The sequence below is a fragment of the Taudactylus pleione genome, unplaced genomic scaffold, assembly GCF_031769625.1.
Source record: "Taudactylus pleione unplaced genomic scaffold, aTauple2 ptg000551l, whole genome shotgun sequence".
Taxonomy (NCBI): Eukaryota; Metazoa; Chordata; class Amphibia; order Anura; family Myobatrachidae; genus Taudactylus; species Taudactylus pleione.
Genome location: NW_028284953.1, coordinates 3,439,749 through 3,465,998, shown reverse-complemented (window position 1 = coordinate 3,465,998; position 26,250 = coordinate 3,439,749). Strand labels below are relative to the sequence as shown.

Sequence of the window (26,250 nt, the reverse complement as noted above, 5' to 3'; positions counted from 1 at the left end):
TCCCCAGAATTTTTTTCCATTCGGGTGGCATACAGAAGTAGCCGGGTGGGGGCCTTCGCAATTATGCGCGCGCCGGGAAAAGGGGTATCTCCCTTACCAATCCAGCCTGACAGGTCTCAGGCTGCTCCCCCACTGGCTCTCAAAAGTGCCCATTATACAGTACCCCCTGTAGTTTTCCCCTTTATGCATTGCTCCCTGTAGTTTAACTTTGCTCTTATGCATTGCCCCCTGGCTGAAGTAGTGCTCCCAGGCTTAAATAGAGCCCCAGACTGGCCCCTTATGCAGTGCCCCCAGGCTTAAATAGTGTTCCTTATGCAGTGTCCCCTTATGCAGTGCCCCCAGGTTTAATAGTGTACCTTATGCAGTGCCCCCAGACTGGTCCTGGCCCCAGCCCAGCACTTACCTTTACTTGCTGGCCGCTCCCTCGCACTGACTGGATCTAACTAGATCCAGCAGGTGCGAAGGGCAGGCTCCTCACGTCGAGGGTGACGTCATGACGTCACCCGCGCAGTGCACCACTGGGAACGCTGGCCTCTGGAGCCATCGGAGGCTTCTTTAGCCTTCGGTCACTTCAAAGGCCAGCATTCCACAGCGGAGGTCGGCGGGGAAAAGTTCCAGGCGGCAGGCTGTTTCTGCCGGGCGATGCGCCCGCAGAAAACAACCTGGGAAGAACCATGTAAGTATATATTGGGTGTCAACAGTCTGGTCATTAATTGAATCCACAGATGTTATGGACAACGTCTCCACCCTTTAGAAGGCTTAATACATCTCCCTCTAAATAACATTACATTTATAGTGCTATGGGTTTGTGGAAGTGCCTGAAATCTCCCATCCAAGCTAAATATTATCCAAAGCATACCAAGTAATGCAAGAAAAAACCATTAACCACTTAACTGGCAATTTTTTTCCCCCAAAACCGCTCAGAAATTGTAATTTAGAAGAAAAGAAAAAATTCAATTTAGAATATATTATTAAAAATGTATCTAAAGATGTTATTGGAAAAAAAAAAAATGTAATCTCTATAGTTCCCCACTGTAATTGTACCCTCCCACCCCTGAGTATTAACAGATCCCCCAGGAGCAACAGAACCCCAATAGCTTATTTCCCATCCCCTTGTGGTAATAGATTCCCAGTGGCAGAGCCCTACCACCCACCATTGCAGACCCTCCAACATGACCGTTCCATTAGGTACAAGATGCTCTGCTCCTGGACTTCCCACCTAATGTACGATTGCAGTCACCTGTGGTGAAACACCTCTCATCAGTTAACTACTTCAACACAGGTGACTGCAATTGTACATTGCATAAGGGGCCGGTCTGGGGGCACTATTTAAGCCTGGGGGCACTACATAAGGGACCAGTCTGGGGGCACTACTTCAGCCAGGGGGCAATGCATAAGGGCAAAGGGAAGTCCAGGAGCAGAGCATTTTGTACCTGGTGGAACGGGTCATGTTGGAGGGTAAGTCATTGTCTACAAATATCCACCCCCATGTATATAAAACCCCTCACAAATAATTTTAAAGTGGGGCAACACCCCCACCCCCCTCACCCCACATGCTAGAAAGGTAGTTACACATTTATTCACCTGCTATAATTTTCACATGTATTAACTCACAAGGTCAAACAAGCAGCCATGAGTATAAAGAGATAGAAAATCAGATCCCCGCTAATGCAAAACAAACATTTATTAAAGCAAAATCTTTGCAGCAGATTTTTTTGTTTGTTTAAATACATCAGGTTTTTTTATTTTTAAATAATACAAGATATGCAGACATTTAGCTAGAAACACACAAATTAAAATAATAATAAAATAAAATACAGGTACATGGTGAAATTCCTTCAAGTGTATTAATTACCTGCACACCATCCAGGCAGCCATTTTGAGAGCTGAAAACAGTGAAAAAATAGTTTCTATTCACCAAACATCTGGGATATAGCTGAATCATGAGGCTCAAAATGGCTGCACACACCTTCTATGATGTCACAAGAAAGTGCAGAAAGTAAAAACGGTCAGTTATACTTTTCGACAAGCATAAAAACAATCTCAATATAAGGTTAAGGTAGGAAAAAAATATTAAGTTAAATATACGGCTGCATTAAATATATATTCTGAAAAAATAAATGTCAATATATTAAAGTTTAAAAGAAGCATTTAAAAATAATATCTTATTCTAAAGCGCAAAGTACAGTAACAATGTAGGGAAAATAGAAAAAAAAAAAAAAATTGAAAAATGTATTACAGAAGTTAGTTTACATTATATTTTTATATAATTATATAGTCAGAACCGGATCTTTCATGAACTAAAGGAGAGAAGAAAATGGGGGGACAGAAATAAAGTGCAGTAACCTTTATGTTGCAGGGAACACTACCGAAATCTCTAAACCTCACTGGACAAACGCTGTACCAAGCCGAACAGCAAAAATACAAACGCCTAAGTGACTCGGTTTTACTGGCACACCATCACTATAGTGAATCAGTACTGCTAACCCGTTAAAAGAATACAGAGTCCCAACTGATATATGTACTAACAACCAGCACAGCTTGTGCTGTATGGTATGATACATACTAGGTTCACAAGCTTATGTTAACAATATTTGGTTAGTCAAAGTTCCTACCGAGGAACTCTTAATTGAATCTGGGCTTAATAGAGGATGAAAGTTAAGGTCCCCTCATACACGGTGCGATGTAGCTGCCGATCCGACGGATTAGTACGATATCGCTGCTATATCGTACCGTGTGTGGGCATGATATCGACCAGTGCACGCTCCTGTGGGGTCGTACATCGCACTCCAGATCTTACTGCATGTTCACTTGACCTGGGGATGCAATGTACGATCCCATGCAGCGCTATACGGGTGGGGGAGGGGATTGCCGGCATATCGGGCGGTCGGGCAGCAGATCTCTCAGTGTGTGGGGACCGCCCAATATGTCGGCCATCGGAACAACCGTTGTGTCGCAAGGTGCATATCGCACCATGTATGGGGGCCTTTAGAGAAGAGGCAGTAATGGAGTAATGCATCTGCAGCCAGCTGACATAAAATATAGTTCAAGAATCATTAGTAATCACCATAGGATTCATGTTGAAAGGCAGAAATGGCATAATGGCAGATCCTTTCCACTGCAGCCTGTGTGGAGCACTGATTTCACAGCGGAAGGGCATACTAGAAGACATTCCATATCTATATATACATATATAAAATCAGATGTCCTGACTTACTGACTCATCAATGCCCAGCCCAAACCCCTGGACCAAGAAACATGAAAATCGGGGAGTATGTTCCTTCCATAACGTAGGTGTCTACTAAGAAGGAATTTTTTAAAATTCGACTCCAAAGGGGGTAAAAAGGGCCAAAATGTTTCTCCCCCTGTGCAATGTCCTGCCTGACTGTCTCATCGTGGCTGTAGCACAGTTCAGAATTCAAAACACCAACTGTCACCTCAAGTGCTGCCAAACATCACTGGCAGTTGGTGTGGTTCCCTTATTTGAATAGTGAGGTAGGGGAATGTGTTACTACACAGGTGAGGGAGATTGTCAAATGTGTTTCTACAGGGTGAAGGAAGGGTATGTTACAACATGGGCGATGGAAGGGAATGTGTTACTACAGGTGTGAGTGAGGGTAATGTGTTTCTATGTGTGAGGGAGGGATTGTATTTCTACACAGGTGAGGGAGGGGAATGTCGAATGTCTTACAAAATGGGCGAGGGATGGAATTCTGTTACTACACAGGTGAGGGAAGGTAATGTCTTACTATAGCAGTGATGAATTACTATAGAGGTGAAGGATTAATGTGGAGAGGTGAGATGGAAATGGAAACAGTAAGGGGTAAATTTACTAAGATGGGAGTTCTATTAGGAAGTGATGTTGCCCATAGCAACAAATCAGATTCCAGGTATTATCTTCTAGACGGTGCTAGATAAATGAGAAGTAGAATCTGATTGGTTGCTTTGGGCAACATCACTTCTTAATAGAACTCCCATCTTAGTAAATTTACCCCTAAATAAAAACCGGGTAGATCAGCTAGTACATAACAAAATCAAAAGTAAAGATTATTGCTCACCGCCTCCAGACATAATTTATGGGTTGCTTGAGAATTTTCGCAAAATGGGAACAAGGGAGAAGTATAAATGGTCATTTATTCCAACATTTGGTCTGCTGAGAGACCTTTAGTAAGAACCAGAATGTTGGTATACGGTCAGTGTGGGGTATGGAGGGTGTTTGGGGCTTGTAGATATCCTCTCTATCAAGTTTTATTGCCTTGGACTTAAAAGGTTATACTTTTATTTTGGAAAATCAATATTCTTGTTCTTGGGATAACCTTTATACTTTCCTGCTGGAGGCACAAGTGTGGAGATCACTCTCTACTACAGAATCTAATTATTTATGTTTGGTTAGGTTTTAAAGCAGAATTCCCATGATAATTCTGTTTTTTTGTTTAAAATACAAACCACCGTGGCAAGCTGTAAGAAGCAGGTTCTTAATTAACTTTTGGTTTGCTTCTTAACCACTTACCTGGCGTGGTCACATAGTTTGCGACCAGTCAGAAACACCCACCGGGCAGCTTCCGGAAGATCATTTTCCAGCAGCCGCCAATCTCATAGGGACCTCCAGGCCCCCTCTGCATCCTTGCGCCCTCCCCAGTGTCTGTCATGCAGCCCGATCACTGTTGATAGGGCAACCTGGTAGCACCCACCCAGCGGTTTTAGAGAGGAGCAGATGCTGGGGAAATTAAAATTAAGCAGCCCTGAGCCCCAACCCCAGCGTACCTGTTTACCCAGCAGCTGCTCAAGGAGCAGCCGCTGGGGAAAGGCAAAGTTTTTGATACACAGTTGATCAATATTAAAAAAAAAAATTATATTAATGATGTATATTAAAAAATATATATTTTTATTTTAATAAAATTGTGTTCGAAAATTTATAAATAGATGACCTAATTCAATCATGAACAAACCCCCGACAATTTATCGACAGTTTTTGGAAAAAATATTAGCCAGTTAAGAGTTAAAGACTACTAGTATTAACTATTGACCATTCTGCTTTTTCCACAGCATCATGTGACTACCATGGTAAACACAGGGCCTGATTCAGCAATGGATCGCAATTGCGACCGCAGCTATGTTATCGCACGCAATGCAGCTGCAAAAATATGCTAATGTCTGCCACCGCTCAGCCAGCATAGACTCCCACTACTGCTTTCTCACATCCGTAAAACCTCGCAGTCCTGCGTATACATCGGTAACATCGAAGCACATCGGTTCGTCACGCACAATTACAGCAGCTCAGAACCGTCGCAGAAACTGCAAGTCTTGTCGTACGCAGAAGGCTCTCAAGTTTCGTAGGCAATCGCAGTGGCTAATTTATGCTCGCCCATGCAACGGCGTTCAAACAGACAGGCACGCCTGCGTTTCAGAAACCGCTCCCCCGTCACCGCCCCCAAACACTTGCGATCCGTGCTGAATCAGGCCCACAGCTGCTGGGCATGCGGTGCAGTGAACAGAGGGGCTCTGGAACATCACTTTGAACTCTGTGTCCATTGGCAAATGTAACCCCTCCCCCCCTTACATCACATGACATGGTGAGAGCCTGTGTACAGTATGTGTAGCAGACTGACTAGTAGCTATACTCAGTTTCCCTCCAAAGAAATTATATAAAGGAGATAGTCCTCTCTTAGTTATCCTTCTACAATTCCTAATCAGATGCATGCTTCAAAAAGGTAGTTAACTTGCTATAAAGAGAAAATAAAGAAAAACAAAAAGCTATGAGGGATTGCTGATTTAATTTGTCCTTTACCAGAACTACATACACTACATTGCCAAAGGTATGTGATGTGGTCACCTAAACCTCGCACCCATATGTGCTTGTTGAACTCCATTTCAAAATAATGGGCATTAATATGGAGTTTTCCCCCCTCTGTTCTTAGAAGGGCCTCCACTCTTTTGTGAAGGCTTCTCATTACATTTCAGGACACCGCTGTGGGAATTCCCATTCATACAGCCATCCCTAAGGTGCTTGGTGCATTTGGAAGGTCAGGGCTCTATGCAAGCCAGTCAGGTTTTCCACACCAAACTTGGAGAACCACTTTTTGACTGACCGGGCTTTGTGTGCACAGGACATTTTCATGCTGAAGCAGGAAAGATTTGCCACAAAGCTGGAAGCACACAATGCTCCAGAATGTCATTACATGCATTAGTGAGTTTGTGTGAGCCATCACTTTGTGGCTTAGGGCTGAGCTGATATTCCCACTTCACTATAACATCACTTCCAGATGACCTGAGTAGATCTATCAGGTCTGAAAGATTGGCTGGAAAGGTGGCACCTACGACAGTGCTACGTTCAAATCACTGAGCTCTTCACTACGGTACTTCCTACAGCTACTGTATGACCATGGAGACTGCATGTCTGTCTGCCTGAGTTATGCACCCATTAGCAATGGGTGTGGCTGAAATGGCCAAACACAATAATTCCACATCCATTTGGCCCTGTAGTGTAAGTGCATTCTGGCATAACGACCTAACGGCTGGTAAACACTACTGAAGTGCTAATAACAATCCCTGTAGAATTTTAGTCAAACAGCAAAAAAGGAAATAAACATCAAATAACTTTAAATACTCCTATGCCATGCCAAACATACTCCTATGCCATGCCAAGGCAGAAGGTCCTGTTTATTGGAGAACCGTAAACATCAGGCAAGTTGTCACATTTACAAATATATACATGTCAAACTAACCATACGATAACAGGAAAAGATTTTGTACACCATTACTATTCCTATGACTATCATTATTATCCTCGTCTTCTACAAAAAGTCCCTGCAGTGTTCGTAAAAAGGTTTGCCCTCAATAGTAATGTGCCCATATCTTCCTCGTTCCCAATAACAGGACTTTGGTCCGGTTCCCCTAATCCTCCTCCTGCAGTCAGCAGACTGCTGTCATTCACTAGGGTAAGATCTCTTCTGCTCCAGAAACCCAAAGAGCTCCTAAAGGGACTGGCAGAGGTGTGGGGTCCCCAAGGGAGGAACTATGCCACAGTCCGTTTAATGGGAAAAGGTTGATTTAGACGCACGCTAAAGTGGATAACCTCATTACAACACACCAGTCACCTATGCACAGTGCTTGGAACCAGTGACAGGCCAAGGTTCTGCTTTGCATTGACAGGTCTGAAGTGCATAGTGGAAATTACACCAACTACCAACACAGCCGTAACTCAAACCCCAATTGCTCTGATAAGCACCATTAACATTCAATTATATAATCTGTGAATTACATTAGCAGTATAAATAACCAGATATAGCTTTACTAAAATTTGCAGTGCCCAAAACTTGGGAACCCCCCTTAATGAGTCATCTACCCAGTGTTGGAGAAGACACAATACCATAGATTTGTAAGGAGAAGCCTACATTTAAGTGAAGTAAATGAAGACATGGTAGAAAGAGCTCATGGATCCAAAGGGCGACTATTGGGTTAATAAATACGTAGATCATGATGGGGACCTCACTAGAACTGGTGTCATCAGTTGTAAAGCGGAATTCATTCATCGTAGGTACATACATCTACAAGAAATGAAGGCTTATGGTCACTATAGGTGGCTATGACCCTGCATGTGTTAGATATAAGCCCATTCTAGAATGCTGCGCGTAAGATAAGAGCTGCACAGCTTCTCACTAGATCAGCTCGTCATGGCTTTTATTTACTCTTCAGCATGGAATCCATTTCAGGGAATGAGTTAGTAACCACACAATGTGGGAGGCTTTTCCGTACCTCGTCTATGCCTTTGGCCTCAAAAAAGATCCCATTGAGATTGAGATAGTTTAGGGCGGGCAAGCTAACACACACAGCTATTATGGAGTTTGAGGAAAAACAGAAGCAGTACTCCAGCCACAGCTTCTCCAGTGACTTAACACCGGACAGGCACGCCAGCCCAGCGTCCGTTAGAGAGCGGAAATCTGTCAGAGCCAAGGTCCGTAAGTGCTTCAAGTGGCAGCCAATTAAGTGCAGAGTGATGTCTGTTATGTTGCAATCGTGCAGCTTTAAGTGCTCTAATCCTTTAAGGTAAGGAATTGCTTTCTGAATACCTACATCATTCACTCTGTACGTGCCTGAAAGGTAGAGGGTCTTAAGCGCTGACTGACTGCAAATGGTTTCCAAATGGTGGCTGGAGAATGACGACACATTGTTCACAATAAGATTCTCCAATTTTGGGACAGTTTTGTTTTTGGTGGGTGACACTTTGAACCAGGTTAGTGGGATCTCACACTGTGACAGCTCCAGGGTCTTCAAGGTGGAAGGTAAACAGTCGTAGCTGAGAGAACGGAGGCTCGTTTCCTCGAGGTGGAGGTTTTCAAGGGTGGGATAACGCTTTTCCAGAACTTGGAGAACAGCTGGAGTTAGGAACTCCTGTTTCTTCACTGAATGTAAAAGACCCTTGAGCTTCAGTGTTTGTAGGCTGGTTCCGAGCCAGTGCCTCACTAGATGCCACAATATCTTCGAATTCAGCTGTCAAATACAAATGATTGAAAGTTACGGACAGATCATCAAGCAATATCACCAATTAATATTATACACAGTTGCATGGGACTCACTGGCTACAGAGTCAAAAATAAATAGCAAATTACCCTTTTAATAATTCTGTTGGTCACTTCTCCTTTTTTCTTTATAACTTAAACAGTATTCTATAATGTTTAAGCTGTGTACTTCAAGTGCATTCTTTTTTAAATGATAAATCACATTTTAATGTTAAAAGGCGGCCTCCAACAAAAACTATTCATTAGAATTTGGTGTCATTAGGTGACCTTAAGTATATATATATATATATATATATATATATATATATATATATATATATATATATTGTAAAACCTGAAGAAACAGAACTAGGGTGCCAGAGGAATTTGCACTGTGCCTTATAGCTGTTTGCTTACTGAAAAAATTTAAAACTTTTGATTTATGGACATGTTTTGCTCTGGAGTGCAGTGCAGTTTTTTTCATTTAGGAATTCAAAATTTAAGATCTGTTCTGTTTCACATTCAGTTTTTACAAAAGGGAAAAATTAAAATGTACATTTAATTTTAGGTTTTTATTAGTTATTCATTATATACCTTTTCATGCAGTTTACCTGTTACTGTGCCATATTTTCCCCTATTGGCAGATTTTGGAACCCTTTTTGTTTTTTATTAACGGAATCCTTCTCCCCATGCCATGAGTAGTGTACCTATATTAATTGTGGGCAGTATCTATACATCCATATGCTTTGCATGAGAATTAATGGGTGATCGGAGAGATCAATTTTGGGTCAGCCATTAGGAGGCCATACGGTATCACAAAGCATTTATGAGAAATTAATTCTGGATTGTTCCCCATCTCACCACTGTCTCTGTGGATTGTGAAATGAAAGAAGTAACCAAACACTGTTGCCGATAGTTGGTCTGAACTCTAACCTCTCCCACCTGTGTAAGTGATGTCATCACCTGAGAGTTCCCACGCCTACTGAGCATGTCACAGATGGGACAACAATCAGAATTATATAATGGACTAGTATATTGGAATGGCACCAGCCTCCCGCTCTTTCCCCTTCCTCACACAGTTGTATACTTACCCTGTTCCTTGCGGGTGCTCTGTCCTCTCCGGCTAAGGCCTGTCCCAAAGCTCGCTGCAGGGGGGACAGACCTTAGCAGATTATTTTATTCATGTCCTGCACATTGAAACTGGATAAAAGTATGTAAACAGGGCAATACTACACACTTATGTTTTCTTCTCCACAACATCAAACAGGTGGCTGGTAACTGGCTATATATGTTGGTTATAGTTCCGCCCACTTAAAATCAACCAGAAATAAAGAAAAAATAAAAACCCCACAAACCACAACTTTAAATATGTGAGAACAAACAGAAAACAAGTGTAAAATATAATAAAATAATAAATGAAAAATGCCTTCTGGTCATACTTGCCTACTTTTAGAGAAGCGGGTGAGCAGTGATGGGGGAGGGGTTGGACCATTCAGGTCGCTAAGCCCCCTAAGGGATCAAATATTCTCGATTCGCATAATTAAGCTCCGCCCCCTACTCGCCCGACTGCCGAGCCCCGGGAAAATTCTCCCTGTTCTGCTCACTTCACCAGGAAGTGGGCAGAATGCTGGAGAGGTGCCTACTCTTCTGAGGGTGCTGGGGGTTACCTGAAAAATCAGGAGCCTCCCGCAGTTCCTGGGAGAGTAGGCATGTATGCTTCTGGCGAGTAGAACTTACACTTTAATGTTGAATATGGCAGAAGACTGTATATATTAAAGAACTTTTACTTATTCAAGTCGGAAATATTTGCCATCTTTACGTACTCCCATTTCTTTTTGTTATCAGCAGAGGGATAGGCTGCAGCTATTTAGGAGAGAAACAGTATTATATTTATATTGTTGTGTCCAGCCTTAGATCATACAGCTACGGGGTGAGATTAGCGGTGGATGCGCATATAAATACTAATTACGGTAGGCTGACCTCTGAGACATACCTCACAAAGGTTCCGGAAGGTTTTGTGGCGGTCGCTCGTAGAGAACTGAATTCAGCCCAAAAATGACAGATCAGATCTTGGTGATTTTGCAGATACTTAGGAATTGTCTGCACTATCTACCTTGGTGGTTGCGGATGAATAGACTATTGTGAATTATAATGTATTGTTTGGTTTCCACTGATACAAATGCTGCATCATGTGCTAATCGGCCATGCTTACAGTTGTGCTCGGAGGCAGTGTTTTTGGTTGTGTGCCCTGACAGGAGCCGACCACTGTCTCATGTGACCGGCCTACAGCTGTATTGTTAAAACCGTTACAAGTCATATACTGAATTGAATGGAGCACAGATGGAAAACACAGGAGAAACGTGTGGCTGTACAGGAGAAGGAGAAAACGCAGGTTTTAAAGAAGATATACATAGTCTGTAAGACTATGTATGGAGGTAGAACATCTCACATATAAAAGGGCACATTTTCCATTTCTCAACTAGTTGGTGGCAAGGCTATATAACAATGGAAATACCTTATTATTGTTTTCTTTCACATAGAGACAAGAGAGTGGGATGTATCAAATCTTGGAGAGACATAAAGTAGAGAAAGTACCAACCAATCAACTCCTGTCACTTTTTAAACACGGCCTGTAAAGTGACAGCTAGGAGCCGGTACTTTATCCCTCTCCAAGCTTTGATACATCACCCCCTTATATTCTTATTACTTATTTGTAATTCAACAAATTTATTGTAAGCAACAGCGTTTTTGCTTTAATGTTAATGAAGCGTTCAAATACATGTAACCCCTGGGTAGCACCAAGAGCGCAGATTCTAAATTGGGAGCAAAGCGAAAAAACATGAGTAACTTTGCACCTTGGCAACACTATGCTGCTCTGCAGGTGGGGAAGGTGCAACATGTGCAGGGAGATTTAGATTTGGGAGGAGTGTGTTCAAACTGTAGTGTAGATATAAAGCTGTCCAGCGTTTGTGGGCTACATGCAGAATCAGCCAGTATTTACCCTGCATGCAAAAATGAAATGTACATATAAAAAAATAATATATATTTGCAGCCCTTTCATTGCAATAAAATATGTTCCAGATGCAAAGAGACTCCAGCGAGACAAAGTGAGGAGTGTGTCGCTCTAATTGGTCTGTAGAGAGTAGAATTAGGCAACTGTGGCAACCAGGAATACAAAGTTACAGTAAGAACCCGTGGGACTCCAGCTTCCAAGCAAGTGAGAAGATGCATGATATCTAATAGACAGCAGATAAGTAACACAATGATCACTGCCCAAGTTGAAAAAAAAAGGAACATCTGCTGAAAGAATAAAGAAACAATAATGTGTTAGCTCCTCAATGCAATGACTGCAGTAATGTGATCTGTGATGGGATTATTGATAATAGTTACTTTTCTGAATTTCTCCACTTTTACTGTACTAGTATTAGACATATGACCACAGTGATAATCTCATGCTCTGAGATCTGCTATCTGATTGGTATTACCACTGAGAGATGGAAATCAGTTGTTGATCACTGTGGGAAGAGTGGACTAAGACGGATACCACAATTTTATCTAGTATCCTCTTACACAGATGTGTCTCCACACACCTTTCCTCAGATGGCTCCAAATACCAGATGAGCGCGCTACAGCCTTTACTACATGGGAGCCGTTCCTAAGGCCGAACTCGCCCTGCGAAGTACAGTTGCAATTAAATTCCAAGCTCGCATTGATTTTTCAGAGGAAGTGTTTTTGTGCGCGCCCTCTGAGCCAGTGAAAAGGTTGTTAAAATCTTTCATTTAAGGTAAAAATGTTGGGACCCAATGCAGAATCTCTGGTACACCCCTCCCAATGAGAAGGCTGATTTTGCCTTTTAAATGACTTCTAATTTCAGACATTGGGCAGTCTCGCATGGGACTCGCCAATACCTGCAGTCTATTACATATACCCCATGGCTTTAAAAAGGTGTTATAGAAAGTGCAAAAATCAGCAATATGACACTTTTTAAAAGCCTCTAGTACTCTCCTTATGGCTACTAACAGCCTTCTATAGGGCCCTGCCATCTCAGTTGTCACTTTTTGGGCTCCAGGAAGGTTTCCCCACTTTTTTATGCACTTATCCCAGGTCACATTTTGTAGAAAAGTCGCGCACTCTCACTGCGACTACAGCAAATTGCCATTTCTAATTGGATCTGGCATTTCAAGCGATGTAGGCAAGTTTCACGAAACAAGTTCACTTTCGCAAACTCGCTGCTAACTGAATTGATCTCTATAAGCGAACTGAGATACAACATTGAGGAAAAAGTACACAATCCAGGCTAAACATGCAAAAACCAGGTCCGATATGAGTGACCTGCGTCATGCATCATCTGTGTCTTTATACCAATTCCTCTGCGACAAAAAAACCCTAATCCTAAATTCTTATTGTAGTATTTACGAATCAAGACACTAAACGGAAAAAGTAACACAGTTAGGGAAAAATAGCTAAACTGAGGAAAAATGAGGCATAGTGTCTTGTGCCATATAGCGCAATAGGGATAGATGTATGAGGACACTTCTGTAGGAGTAAATTATAACAATGCAAGTGTTGCCTAACTATTCCTCATAGATAATGGAGTTTATCAATAATTGTATATGTTTGCACGTTAACTATCAATAAGAGTATAATTGATTTAAGGTTTTATTATGTTATGTCTGCATATATAAATACATGTTATAGAGTGCTCAGATAGAAGTGGCATAAATACTTCTGTACACAGTTATACACTGTGTAGACTAAAGTGATTGGACACTGACAGCAAATAGAGCAACGAGATTTTATGGACATCAGAACTTTGTAGATCCATCACGTGCAGGGAGTACTGCAGACACCCTTCTTGGCAAACAGCAGGCTGTATGTTTTGTCATTGTGCACTAAGTACAGTGACAAACTGTGACACTGAAGGTTGAGTCGGCCGCTCCAATTCGTCTCAGAGGTTTTCAATGGGTTAAGATCTGGTCTCTGAGTTGGCCAGTCCAGCCGGGAAACCAAATTTTCTGTATAGCAGTTTAGCGTCGTTCTGGACGCATGATAGGGGTCATTGTCGTCCTGATAAAAAACATTTGTTCTTACCGTAGAACTGCAAGTGCATGGGCCTCCCTACGAAGTGTTCTTATCGAAAACGCCACATTAGTGGCCATTTAGAACTCGTGGGCAATGGTATGAATTCTGTTTGCGCGGGGATGTCTAATCACTTTTGTCTATATAGCAGGGCTTGACAAATGTTTCTAAAATCTAGGAGCCAGAGTGAAAGTGTAGTAGCCAGACCCCCCCTTCCCCCGGGGCAGCATTACTGAACACCTACGCCCCGGGCAACCAACCCCCATGGACACACCACTAACGGGGCACCTCAGGTAAACCACCCTCCCACAGCTACATTACTGAACAGCTAACTCCCCCTCTCCAGGCAACCAACCCCCAGAAAGACCACCCCTCCGCAGCCAAAAAACCCCCGGGCAAGCAAAGCCACCGCCAGCAGTGGCCGAACTAGAGAAGGATGGGCCCAGGTGCAAGAATATGCTTTGGGCACCCCTATGCAGTGCCCCCAGTAGTGGTCTGCTATGCAGTGTCCACAGTAGTGCCCCATTAACAGTGCCCCCAGTAGTAGTCCCCCCTATGCAGTGCCCCCAGTAGTAGTCCCTACTATGCATTGCCCCTAGTAGCGCCCCCCTATACAGTGCCCCCAGTAGTGGCCACCCCCCTATGCATTGCTCCCAGTAGTGGTCCCCATATATAGTGCCCCCAGTAGTAGTCCCCCTATGTAGCGCCCCTTTAATCAGTGCCCCCAGAAGTGGTCCCCCCTATGCATTGCCCCAGTAGTAGTCCCCCCTATTCAGTGCCCCCAGTAGTAGTCCCCACTATGCATTGCCCCTAGTAGCGGCCCCGCCCTGTACAGTGCCCCATAGCGGCCCCCCGTATAGTGTCCCCAGTAGCGGCCACCCCCCCATGCAGTGCCCCTTACACACACAAAAAACCCCCACAACTTACCTGATCCCCACTCCTGCCGATGACCACCGCTGTCCGCTCCTCCCGGCCCGCTCTGCACTATGGGAAAGACGTAATGACGTCTCTCCCATTACCCACTGCAGGAGCCGGAAGGCGGAGCTCAAGAGTTAGCTCCTGCCAGCTCCCTTCATGGATGACGCAGCAGCCAATGAGAGTCTGTCTGACTTTCATTGGCTGCTATAACAAACACACAGCTGCCGCTGGTGGCTGTGTGTTTGTTATTCTGTAGTGTGGACGGCACTACACCAGCGGCGCCAGGGAGTTGCTGCAAATCTGGTCGCCATGGCGACCTGGCCCCCAGGTTTTGTCGAGCCCTGCTACAGTATATAGTGATTACTTGCTTATAACGGTTAAGCAATTGTGCCCACATATAGATAACCAGTATTAGCACCAGTATAATAGGGAGTATAAGTGTATCTGTTAAGTAACATATTTCAATTGCTAAATCTCTAGACTGGTCTACGCTTTACCAGAAGATAAAGTGTATGTAAAGAGGTTATAATACGTTTGTATTTAGCTCAGGGGTCAACAAATTTTTGTCAACCTCAGATCATCCCCAACCAAAATAGGTGAAAACTTGTATTGACCACATTTGCCCCCCTTCAATGCCCACCAGACCTCCCTATATGCAATCAAACAACCACACAGGTCCTTTCAATGCCCATCAGACCCCACCTTATGCCCCACACTGGCCCCAAATTCATAGTATACCACACAGTAGTGGCTCCAATTCAGAGCAGACAAACTGTAGTGCCTCCAATTAATAATAGTATTCTAGGGGGAAGACATTAAAATGAAGCCAAATAGGGGATCAAGGGTTGTTTGCCATATGGGCTGGATGGAAAATCAGAGTGCTCCACTCCACACTATGTGCAAAACCAACACACATTGCTGCTAAATACAAAATATTGGCATAGAACTAATGTGACCGGATGACCTTGCTTCCACAGATTAGTTTTTTGATCCCGCTGGACCTTGGGGTATAAAGGGTTTCCCTCTTACAGTCAGTAACCGTCTGTTAATGACTCTGCCCACTGCGCCGTGGGCGTGTAACATCGCTGCCACCACTAATTCCTTCACCGACACTTGGAACCACTTATTTCCACCCAGGCTCCCACATGGGCACCAGGAACCACTTTTCCCGGGCTCCTACGTCGGCACCTGGAACCGCCTTTGCTGCTTATGCGTAGACAAGCTGCGACCAGTGACCACTCTCCCGATTGTCGGCTGATACACCCTGATCTCTCACAATGGACCAAACACTACACAGTAGCTGGCAGAGGGATTGAGCTTGGAGACACTGGGCCAATCCAGAACAGCCAGAGAACTGAATAGCATTTGGTGCAATTCTGTTGTTGCAGGATATAGATGCAGTCGTCTTAAAGGCAAGATGTTTATTGCTTAAATAGTCTTTCCCTTTGCAAATGCTCAGGGAATACAGCATACAGATGTTACAGCAGTTCATTACTTATTGATGTCCAAAAAGACCCACCCAAAACAGGCTCGCAGGCCTTCTTTTATCTTACTCCAATACACATTACCACAGGGGAAGTCCGCCCTGTGGTTTTTACCAAATCCAGTTAAGTGCATGTGCCTAGCATGCTCACCTTTAACATTGTCCCTAATGGACAGTGGGGAGTAGTCACTCCTCTGTGTCTAAGCCCACCTGCCGACATGTCTGGATGAAAAAAAAAAAAAAAAATCTACCCTCCAAAACGCTGGTTCCAGGAATCTGCTTAGGGACCAAGCCTGCCAGCCATAGCCTGAACATGAGCTCCAGGGATGGGCAACCAAGGTCCCAGGCAAGGTTTCCTGGCCACGGAGGGAACGTCTTTGGAAATAATTAGCTGACTGCATTGGCCAACTACCCATGCACATCCTTACACCACTTTCAGGGATGAGTCTGCATGGAGAGGCAGTCCGTGTTCCTGGGTAAGTGCAATTTACTTGAAATTATACATTTAAAACATATTCCTGCACTATATACATTCTGTGCTGTTACACACTGCAGCTCAGGACCTGCTTTTTCTGGCTCAGTGCTGCACATACATTTTAAAACACATTTTATACATATGTACTTTATTTAACCATTTGTAAACGGTGCACTGTAATTATTCCAGGGCTGTGGTGCTGGCAGCTAGGCCTCCGGTCCCCAGCGTTCAACACTTAGCCCTGCAGTGTGGGTCTGCTGAGGGCTCTCTTCTGATGTAGCGTCGGGGTTTAACAGCCCAAACTGCTCCAGCCGCTGGACTCAGTCCGGGCTGCAGCGCTCAGCTGCCAATCCCTCTCAGCACTGGAAGGTACCAAGAGCTTGTTTTTCTTGTACCCCAGCACGATTGGCTCCTAATGCCTAGCCGGAGCCTCTGGACATGGCTCACTTGGCCCTTCTTTCCACACTAAACTGCCTAGTAGTGCTGGGGTCCAAGCTCCCGATCCCCAGCGTTCAGCGAACAGTCCCACCAGGGATTGACTAGCACCGCAAGGGGAGCCGGCTAGCCCAGTCCCCCTGTGTGTGACAAGTCCCAGCTGCAGTAGCTCATTCATTGCCGCAGCCACCAGAGAGGATCATCACATTTAAAAAACAATTTAAAACTCGGCACCTAGCGCTGATCACACATTGAAAATTGGTGTCTTGAGCCAATTATATTTTCAAATATGGCGCCGCAGCACGGGGTTTAACACCTTCAGTGCCGCGGCCACCATTCACCATGCGTTCCCTCTTCCAAATATCAAAGGCATCCACAGCAAGACATTACACCACCTTCTTACTCTAGGTGAGTCGGCGTATTGTCAACTAGTACTGTATCTGAGAGGTCGGGAACAACTGCTATTGGAAGACATCCTCTTCCATCCCAGGACCTCTCCAGTAATATCGGACGCAGAGTGCAAACCAACACGAAACACAATCCAGCGACATAATCTGGCTAGGAACCACGGCTCTACAGTTCCCAACACATGCAAATTACCTGACCACATATCCCGTGTAGTATGCATGCCCGGGTGGCTCCCTAGCTGCTGACTGATAGCCTTGCATAGTGATGGCCCCACCAGACAACAGGATCTTCTATCGCTGCCTCTTCAGTGACAACTGGGATTAGGCAGCCATGGTATCGGGAACGGGTTTAAAGGAGCTGAACTCTGCAGCGCTCTCAAACCTTCTCCTCCAATCCAGAAACAGGGATGGGTCCTCATTCAGCATGACTATAGCTACATGGGATAGTCATACAGTGTGGAAACTTCCCTCTCATCACTCACAGTCAATCAGGATCAAAGTGTAGAGCAGATCACAGTAAAATCTACTCATTCGGACTGAAATCCTAGTCGCCATGGCGACCGATATTTGTCAAGCCCTGATCTAGATAAAGATTTGTTTTATGGAAAGCATTTTACATGCTCTCTAGTGATATATATATATATATATATACACACACACACACCAAATATTCTTAAATTTGTGTTTGCCATTGAAATCTTCGCCGTCAGGTGGAGGCACCAATGCCATCTTAAAAGGAACAAATACCCATTAGCAGTAGCAGGTGTTCCATACAATTGTCATTACCATACAGGTCCCACAAGCAGGTGCATACAGCTTCTGTGGTCAGCAGTCACATGATCCGAACGTTGGGAAACCACAACAACATGCACAGATGTGAGGTTTTATTTAGGACATTTCTCAACTGCGTCTCAGTTCAGAAATAAGAACGTTTATAGCAACAGGACATTTTACATGAGCCATAATTAAAATATAAAGACAACTAACTGACCTTGTAGGGTGTCAAGTCAACATATCTCCAGAGAGATTTGTCCAGAACCAGCCTCTTCCACCTTTTGCAGACCCTTACAAAAAACAAAAATTCACGTTACAAGAGCTGACCATATAGATGACTGTTAAAAAAACCATTAAGAGGTGAGCTTAGCTTGAAATGTACAGATATATTCACATACATCTATCCTCCGTGCGCTACAAGTCACGTTACACATAGCGTGACCGCAGTGCGACTTGGTAACGCAGAGCATCTTTTTCCCTTTCTGCGTGCTACTGCGGCTATGTCCCGTATTCAATTAGTGCGAAAGCTGCGATCGGTGAAAAAGTTTTGCCGTTGCGAGGTTTACACCACATTCCCGCTTATCGTCCTATTCAATTCCGGAATGTTTTCGCATGTTGGAAAACTCCATAGGCTAAAACAGGCAAATAAGTTTCTCCACCTAAAGGCAGGAGAAAAGATGTACAAAATCTCTACTTGGGCTAAATAAGTGGGGACTTGGTTCAGAACCCTTTGGACACCCCTCCTAATGACTATTAAAGGGGAAAAAAACGGAAAAAAAATATCGAAATACCCCCTAAAAATGTCATGTTAATTTTGGGGTGAAAATGTAAACAGTGATGGAAAATGTGTCTAAAGTACTGGGTCAGGTATTTTGGGGGGCCGTATAGATGGGACAGATATTTTAGGATTGCAGAAAGCTGTAGCAGGTGTTTTTTTTTTTAAAGTAATTTAAAATGCACTTTATTAACACAAAGATATACTAGTGCCCCAAATTTAACTACGACTTTTTTTAACACCAAAAAAATAACACTCTCATTTTTCCACACTAATGCAAATGTGTCTTTTGACTCACTTTAGGTACACAAAATACTTTTATTAGAGCTATTAATTTATTACCAGTTATTTAAACACTTCTATATTGATTACCAGGATCACTTAGGCTTTTTTTGGGGTACAGACTGATTTCCACAAAAAAAGCAGTCCTTTTCGCTAGTTTCGACATTCCCAGCATTCGTACATCCGCGTTTTTGCCTGTTTTGCAATTGAATAGGGTGAAAAGCGGGAGCACATTGTGAAAGTACGCGATAACTTTGCGTACAGTCGAATGAGGCGAAAACATCGCATCGGCGAATGCTTTTCGCCTCTAGTTGAATCCGTCCCTATGTCAGCATGTGAAATGCTACGATAAGGCACACATCCACTTTGCGATAATACTGAGCGATTGCACGATTACGCCATCGTAACCGTGCAATCGCTCAGTAATCGTGCACTTTTGTCGGAAACGGCCAGTGAAGAGCGCTCCCGCTGGTCGTTTCTGACATCAATCATTGCACGAAAATGCTGTACAACCGGACGATAACGTCAGGTTCAGCATGGTAGTGGATGATTGATGAGCCTACAGTGAACGTTCAGTGTAAGCACAGCACAGACTGACAAATGACTGCATGATTACAATGTCGTAAGCGTGCAATTGTTTTGATGTTTGCAAGTGGATGTGTGCCTTTACTCTGACCCTCCAACATGACCCGTTCCACCAGGTACAAAATGCTTTGCTCCTGGACTTCCCACCTAATTTATGATTGCAGCCACCTGTGTTGAAGTTCCCTTCTCATCAAATAACTAGTTAAACGCAGGTGGCTGCAATCATAAATGGTGGAGCGGGTCACGTTGTAGGGTAGGCGTTACTGTGTCAGCTGCTGTGACACTAACGTAGTATTTTGCATGCAGATCTACCCACAGTAGCACACAGACTATAGGAATGCTGCATATCATTTTACAGCATAAGCTGCTTGTTTGTCATATCCGCATCCTTACAAAGAAGACACATTTTAGGGGAAAAAGTTGCATGAAAAGACGCTCGGTGCTACCGAGGCTAGATGTCCAGCCATGACCAAAAGTTTTGAGAATGACACAAGTATTGGTTTTCACAAAGTTTGCTGCTTCAGTGTGTTTAGACCTGTTTGTCAGATGTTACTATGGTATACTGAAATAAAATTACAAGCATTTCATAAGTGTCAAAGGCTTTTATTGACAATTACATTAAGTTTATGCAAAGAGTCAATATTTGCAGTGTTGACCCTTCATTTTCAAGACCTCTGCAATTCGCCCTGGTATGCTGTCAATCAAATTCTGGGCCACATACTGACTGATGGCTGCCCATTCTCGCCTAATCAATGCTTGGAGTTTGCCAGAATTTGTGGGGTTTTGTTTGGCCACCCGCATCTCCAGGATTGACCACAAGTTCTCAATGGGATTAAGGTCTGAGGAGTTTCCTGGCCATGGACCCAAAATTTTGATGTTTTGTTCCCTGAGTCATATGATGCGATCTCATATGGAATCGCCCTTCAACTCTCTCCGGCAGCTGAAGTGAACGATGTGCAGCAAAAACTGCACGATGTTCACCCAATTTATTGTGCACGATCTAATGATTTGCATAATTAATAGATCAAGTGCGATATGACACAGATGCATGTAGCGTGGACCAGGGAGATCTCTGCTACATGCATGTGTCAATGACACAAAGCACGGACGGGATCAGAGACACCTGTCTGTGCTGCTGCGGTAAAGATAAAATAAAAATCTGTGTAAAAAAAAAATGGCGTGCCCATCCCCCCCCCCCAAAAAAAAACTACCAGGCCCTGGGTTTTTAGTGACCCATACTGGTTGTGCTTAAATACAGGGAACCAACGACGTGGGGGTCCCCTGTACTTAAGCACAACCAGCACCGGGCTAGTCAGAACCAGCCCCGGTTTCTACAATACGGGGGACAAACGACGTAGGGGTCCCCCGTACTGATCTGGTCCTGGAAATACAGGGGGAAAAAATGAGTAGGGTCCCCCTGTATTATCCAGAACCAGCACCGGACTTTTTCTAGCAGGGGGATAATGCCACAGCCAGGGCAGCCCTTTCACCGGGCCCCCAGCCGAAGCATTAACCCTGACCACTAGTCAGCCCAGGCCGGGGATCCCTGTGGAGCTGGGGACCCCCCCAATAAAGGGGTCCCCCCTCTCCAGGGTAGCCAAGGCCTAGGCTGATAGCCCGCGGCTATCCCCAGCACCCCTGGGGCGGAAGGTGCCGGGTTGATAGTGTAGTGTATTTCATAAAAGTAAAAATAGTATTTTGCTGTGGAACTACAGATCCCAGCAAGCCTCCCCCGCATGCTGGTACTTGGGAGAACCACAAGTACCAGCATGCGGGGCATTATGGGCCCACTGGTAAGTGTAGTTCCACAGCAAAAGCAATATTAAAATAAACACAGGACACACACCGTACAAAGTATACGTTTATTAAACATACATGCATACATACTCACCTATGTAGCCCATCGGTTCCCTTCTCCATAGTAGAATCCATAGTGTACCTGTAATAAAAAATATCCATACTCACCGTCTCCTATGTGAAGTTCAGGTCCTCTTTGTTCCAAAGTAGGCTATCCATGGGGTCTTAGCAAATAAAAAAAAAAAATGAAATATGCGAACCAGCAGACAATAGTACCGTCTTGTAAGGACGGTACTTCCCGAATGACAGCTCAACGGCGGGGTATCACTATGGAAACCAAACCGCTGAGCACTCATTGGCTGAGAGAGGCGAGCCTTCCGCCTCTCAGCCAATGAACGGTTCCCACCACTGACTTCAACGCTACTTTTTACATGATTGGTCATTACAAATGATCGAAAACGGCCAAATCGTGTAAAAGAATCTCACTGTGTATGGACACCATTAGTTATCACTTTTGCCTTATGGAAAGGTTCTCCATCATGCTGGAGAAGGCATTGTTCATCATCAAGCTGTTCTTGGATGGTTGGGAGAAGTTGCTCTTGGAAAATGTTTTGGTACCATTCTTAATTCATGGCTGTGTTCTTAAGCAAAATTGTGAGTGAGCCCACTCCCTTGGCTAAGAAGCAACCCCACACATGAAAAGTCTCAGGATGCTTTACTGTTGGCATGACACAGGACTGATGGTAGCGCTCAGGCAAAGGCTAAGGCAAACCATGGCTTTTAAGCTGCAACAGAACTACAAGTCCCAGTATAACCTTCTAGTTAGAGGCCCAGCCTGTGATTCTGATAACAACAGAAACATGGCTCACACAGTCAGACATTGCCTTACCTGCAGCTATCCAAGTAAGGAGGTGAAGTTGGACCCCTCCATCCCCATGATTAAAGGTTCTTCCAACTGTTCAATCACATTTCTATGTTGAGCGAAATCCACATCCCAACTGATGATCCGCATGTTCTTATGCTACTAAATTGCTCCCTCTTATCTTACCTGGCAGTCTCTGGCAGTGGATAATTAATGACATCCCAGGCTTTGCTTCCTTCACAATTTCTTTAAGACTCCTTCCCATCTCACGGACGGACCATCATCTGCAATCTGTCCTCCACCTCATTTGCTCTTCCCCCAAGTCTCCTCATACCCATAGGCCACAATTCAATTCAAAGCGATGACGAAAAGCCCTGGGAGGAAGCTCCCAGAGCTCTTCAATTCAGCGCGAGGTTTGGTCCGACTTATGCTGGGTACACACTATACAGATATATCTGCAGATGCTAGTCATTCATACACACTGACCGGCCGTCATCTGCTTCTGGCCACCGTGGCCGGGTCGAGGGCGTGTCCGCCCCCCTACATGCAGCCTCAGCTGCATGTGGACGGGCGGTCGGCAGATATACTGGCAGATCAATTGATCGCCTAATATATCTGTCAGTGTGTACCCAGCTTAAAGGATTTCTTCTCGCATCCTCCTGGGGGTGCGAGAAGAAACCCAAGAAAAGTGCAGGCCACGCGGTGAATTTAGTCATAGAATGACGGTTCTCGCTTCTAAACACCTAGGTTAAGTCGCTAGAACCAGCATTATCCGATTTATCAGCGTACCGCTATTAATCATCGCACTGAATTGAATCGCGGCCATATAGATTTAAGTTCCATGAATTGTCATTTACCAAATGTATACAGTAAGTATATCTACTTGGTTATTTGCTGCTTTTCCTTAAGAACTATTCTCCTTAAGTAGCAGGAATCATTCTATCGATACACGAGCAGTATTCATTCTAGGGGGGGGCAGGGCGGCTATCATAGAAGGGCACTCCTCTGCGCATGCCAAAGAAGGGGCGTGGTCACTAGAAAAGGGGGCATGTCCTTGAGAAGCAAGCCATTTTCATCACTGTAGGGGGCACTCACAGCGAGGCTGGGCTACCCCCAAGCATGAATAAATGCCATGCACATAAATGTCAATAAAATCGAATCCTAAAAGGGTAAGAAGTATAATTTACATACTACTAGCGATTATTCTCAATAGTAGGCACTATGGGGGAGATTTGTCAACGCTTGGAGGGATAAAGTGGACAGAGATAAAGTGCCAACCAACCTGTCATTTTTCAAACACAGCCTGTAAAGTGACAGTTAGGAGCTGATTGGTTGGTACTTTATCTATGACAGCCATACCTACACCCAGTGGTTATGTAACAGGCAACCTATGGCTCTGCAGCAGCATATGTGAACCACATAGATCCACATCCCCTGCTGAGACTTGTAGTTCCACACCGTGGCTACCTGGGAGTAGGCTTAGTGTGGGGCAGAAGAACAAAGGAACAGTGGTGACACCTGGGGAGAGGAGCACGGTCACTTCATTATGTCCCCTCACCTGCAGCTCCGGATCAGGTCCCGCACGGACAGGAAGCTCAGCACCTCCAGCAGGACACTATCCGGCAGCCACGACAGGGTCGGTGTCACAGAGATAACGCTGCCCAGGCCCGGGATCCCCGAGCTCTCCCCGCAGCACATCGCCGCCGACGTCTTCATGATTTCCATGGACACGGCGGGCGCACCTCAGCGTCACAGAGGGCGGCTGTCAGCGGCGACACCATAGAGACGGCCCTGCCGCTGATCAGAGCGCCTACACCTCCAAGCCCAGGAATCCTGTGTGCGCCTCACAGCACCATAGAGCCATCTGCACGGGATGACAGAGCGTCCACAGTGGCTGCCGTAGAGTCAGCCCTCCTAGAATGCAGAGCGTTCACATATAGTTATCTTGGCGACAGCGCCGCCGGCTCCCTAAGAATAACATTTAAAGAAATAGATGATTGTTCCTTGTCTTACACCACAATTAAGCTGCACATTTCTGCTGCCATTGAAATATTGCTCCCAGAATCGCTTGTAGCACTATAATAACGGGAACACATGGAGCTGTAACCTCTAGCATGCTATTTGGGAGAGTCTGTGTATACAGGTTTCTGTAGTGTAGTGGTTATCACGTTCGCCTAACACGCGAAAGGTCCCCGGTTCGAGACCGGGCAGAAACAGTTTTTGTTTTTCCCCTAGACTTAATTTTTTTTAATTTTTTTTATATAACGCTCGAAAGTAAATAAAGTAAAACTCCTGACTTCAATTGTAGAAATGCTGTTTCTAGAACATATAAATGATCAGGTTTACATTTTTATGTTGGTGACTATGGAATAAAAGAAAAAGGTGGAATTAAACAAAACATGTGCTCCAGGTGAGGCTCGAACTCACAACCTCGGCATTGCTCACAGGTCACTGTCATATAAGTACCGCGCGCTAACCGATTGCGCCACTGGAGCAGCTGAGAAGAGTCTGTGCCGGGATGGGTGACATAGGACAGTGACATGGAGGTGTGTGTGTGTGATGTGCTGCTGTCACAGGGGCAGCTCAGGGGAGATCTCAGACTGGTAGTACTGGGAAGGTGCTTGTACATCAACAGGGTACAATAGGGAAGGGACAGAGCAAAAAGTGGGAAGAAAGAGAAAGAGCAGAAAGGGGGAAGTGAGAGAGCAAAAGGGGTGGGGAGGCAAGAAGAGCGAAAAGAGAGGCAGAGCTAGAAGGGGAAAGAGAGAGAGCGAAAAGGGGAAACATCCAGAACAAAATGGGGGGGGGGGGGATAGCAAGAAGGGAGGAGAGCGATGGATAAATGTCTCAGAGGTTGGGCGGATCATTGGAGGGTCCAGTTCTTCAGTACCGCTAAACATGGTGATATGTTTGAGGTTTGCATTTGTTTCTGTAGTATGTAGGATTTAAGAGTATCCATGCTTGAGTCCAGATGGTTAAAACAAATTGACTGAGGTACTAATTAAGTCACCTGTGCTCAAACATGGATATCCTTCAAATGCGGAGTGTAATTGTGAATTTTGGGGACCTCTGCCTTAGACTATTTTCACTGGAAAAGACTACTTAGGGGTAACTTGGGGCTGGATCTCGGGATGTACAGCTCCTAATATAATAATTTTCTTTCATTGTGATAAAAGGGAACTTCCATGATCTGCATTGATCTCTCTATACCCCATTCAGACTAGCAGCTTAGACCCGGGTTGCTGAGGCCAGGGTTGGATTCCCGGGTCGAGGGGTTGGATTCCCGGATTGCTGAGGCCAGGGTTGGATTCCCGGGTCGAGTGACCTGGCAATTCAACCCGGGTAGTTTGCAGGGTTTAACATGGCAACGACCCGTGTAACCCTGCAGTCCGACCCAGGTCCCGTTTACAGCATGGAGACTTCCAGATTTTCCAACACTTGGAGATGATGTAATCTCCAAGCGCCGGCAGACCAGTTCCACTGCACCCGCGTGCAGTGTGAACGGCGCCAACCGGGAAATAATAACCCGGGTCAGGGCCACTGTCTGAAGGGGGTATGTTGTGGGTCTGACCTGGTTTGGATCCTTGTTCCAAATACCAGGTCAGACCCGGGAATTTAGTGTAAAAGGGGTATAAGACTGCCTGGAGCCGACCAATACAGGGGGCTATGGGATAGATGAAAGTGGGAAGTTAGGTGACTGACCAGGATTGCTGTTTGATGATGGACCACCTGTATAAGTGTCTGTGAATGACTTTGATAATCTGTTTCCCTCTGTTGTGAATGTTTGATACACGTTACAACAAAATAACCTGCTCGGAGGAAAGTGGATAGAAAGAGAGTCGAAAGGTAGTCCCCATTCCTGGTCAGTGTGAAACCATCC

General features: G+C 44.7%; 1 protein-coding gene and 2 non-coding genes across 3 annotated transcripts; 1 reads left to right on the top strand and 2 right to left on the bottom strand.

Annotated features, from left to right (window-relative positions):
- Nucleotides 1–1,723: 1,723 nt before the first annotated feature.
- FBXL12 (F-box and leucine rich repeat protein 12) lies at nt 1,724–24,215 on the bottom strand. Its single transcript, XM_088452493.1, has 3 exons — nt 23,929–24,215; nt 18,287–18,359; nt 1,724–8,490 (listed from the first exon to the last, which is right to left on the bottom strand). The coding sequence occupies exons 1-3, from the start codon at nt 24,093–24,095 to the stop codon at nt 7,681–7,683; spliced, it is 1,050 nt and encodes a 349-aa protein (XP_088308619.1). The 5' UTR covers nt 24,096–24,215; the 3' UTR covers nt 1,724–7,680.
- A 298-nt stretch (nt 24,216–24,513) lies between these two features.
- Nucleotides 24,514–24,586, top strand: TRNAV-AAC (transfer RNA valine (anticodon AAC)). Its single transcript has one exon. It is a non-coding gene; the product is annotated as a tRNA-Val (tRNA).
- Nucleotides 24,587–24,772: 186 nt separating this feature from the next.
- TRNAI-UAU (transfer RNA isoleucine (anticodon UAU)) lies at nt 24,773–24,865 on the bottom strand. The gene is given in 2 exon segments: nt 24,773–24,808; nt 24,828–24,865. It is a non-coding gene; the product is annotated as a tRNA-Ile (tRNA).
- Between the last annotated feature and the right edge of the window lie 1,385 nt (nt 24,866–26,250).

Coding starts and splice junctions, on each gene's coding strand:
- FBXL12 (XM_088452493.1), bottom strand. CDS start 24,095: ATGGAAATCATGAAGACGTCGGCGGCGATGTGCTGCGGGGAGAGCTCG. Junction 18,360..23,928: donor GACCTGATCCGGAGCTGCAG/GTGAGGGGACAT, acceptor GTTTTTTGTAAG/GGTCTGCAAAAGGTGGAAGA. Junction 8,491..18,286: donor TTGACTTGACACCCTACAAG/GTCAGTTAGTTG, acceptor TGTATTTGACAG/CTGAATTCGAAGATATTGTG.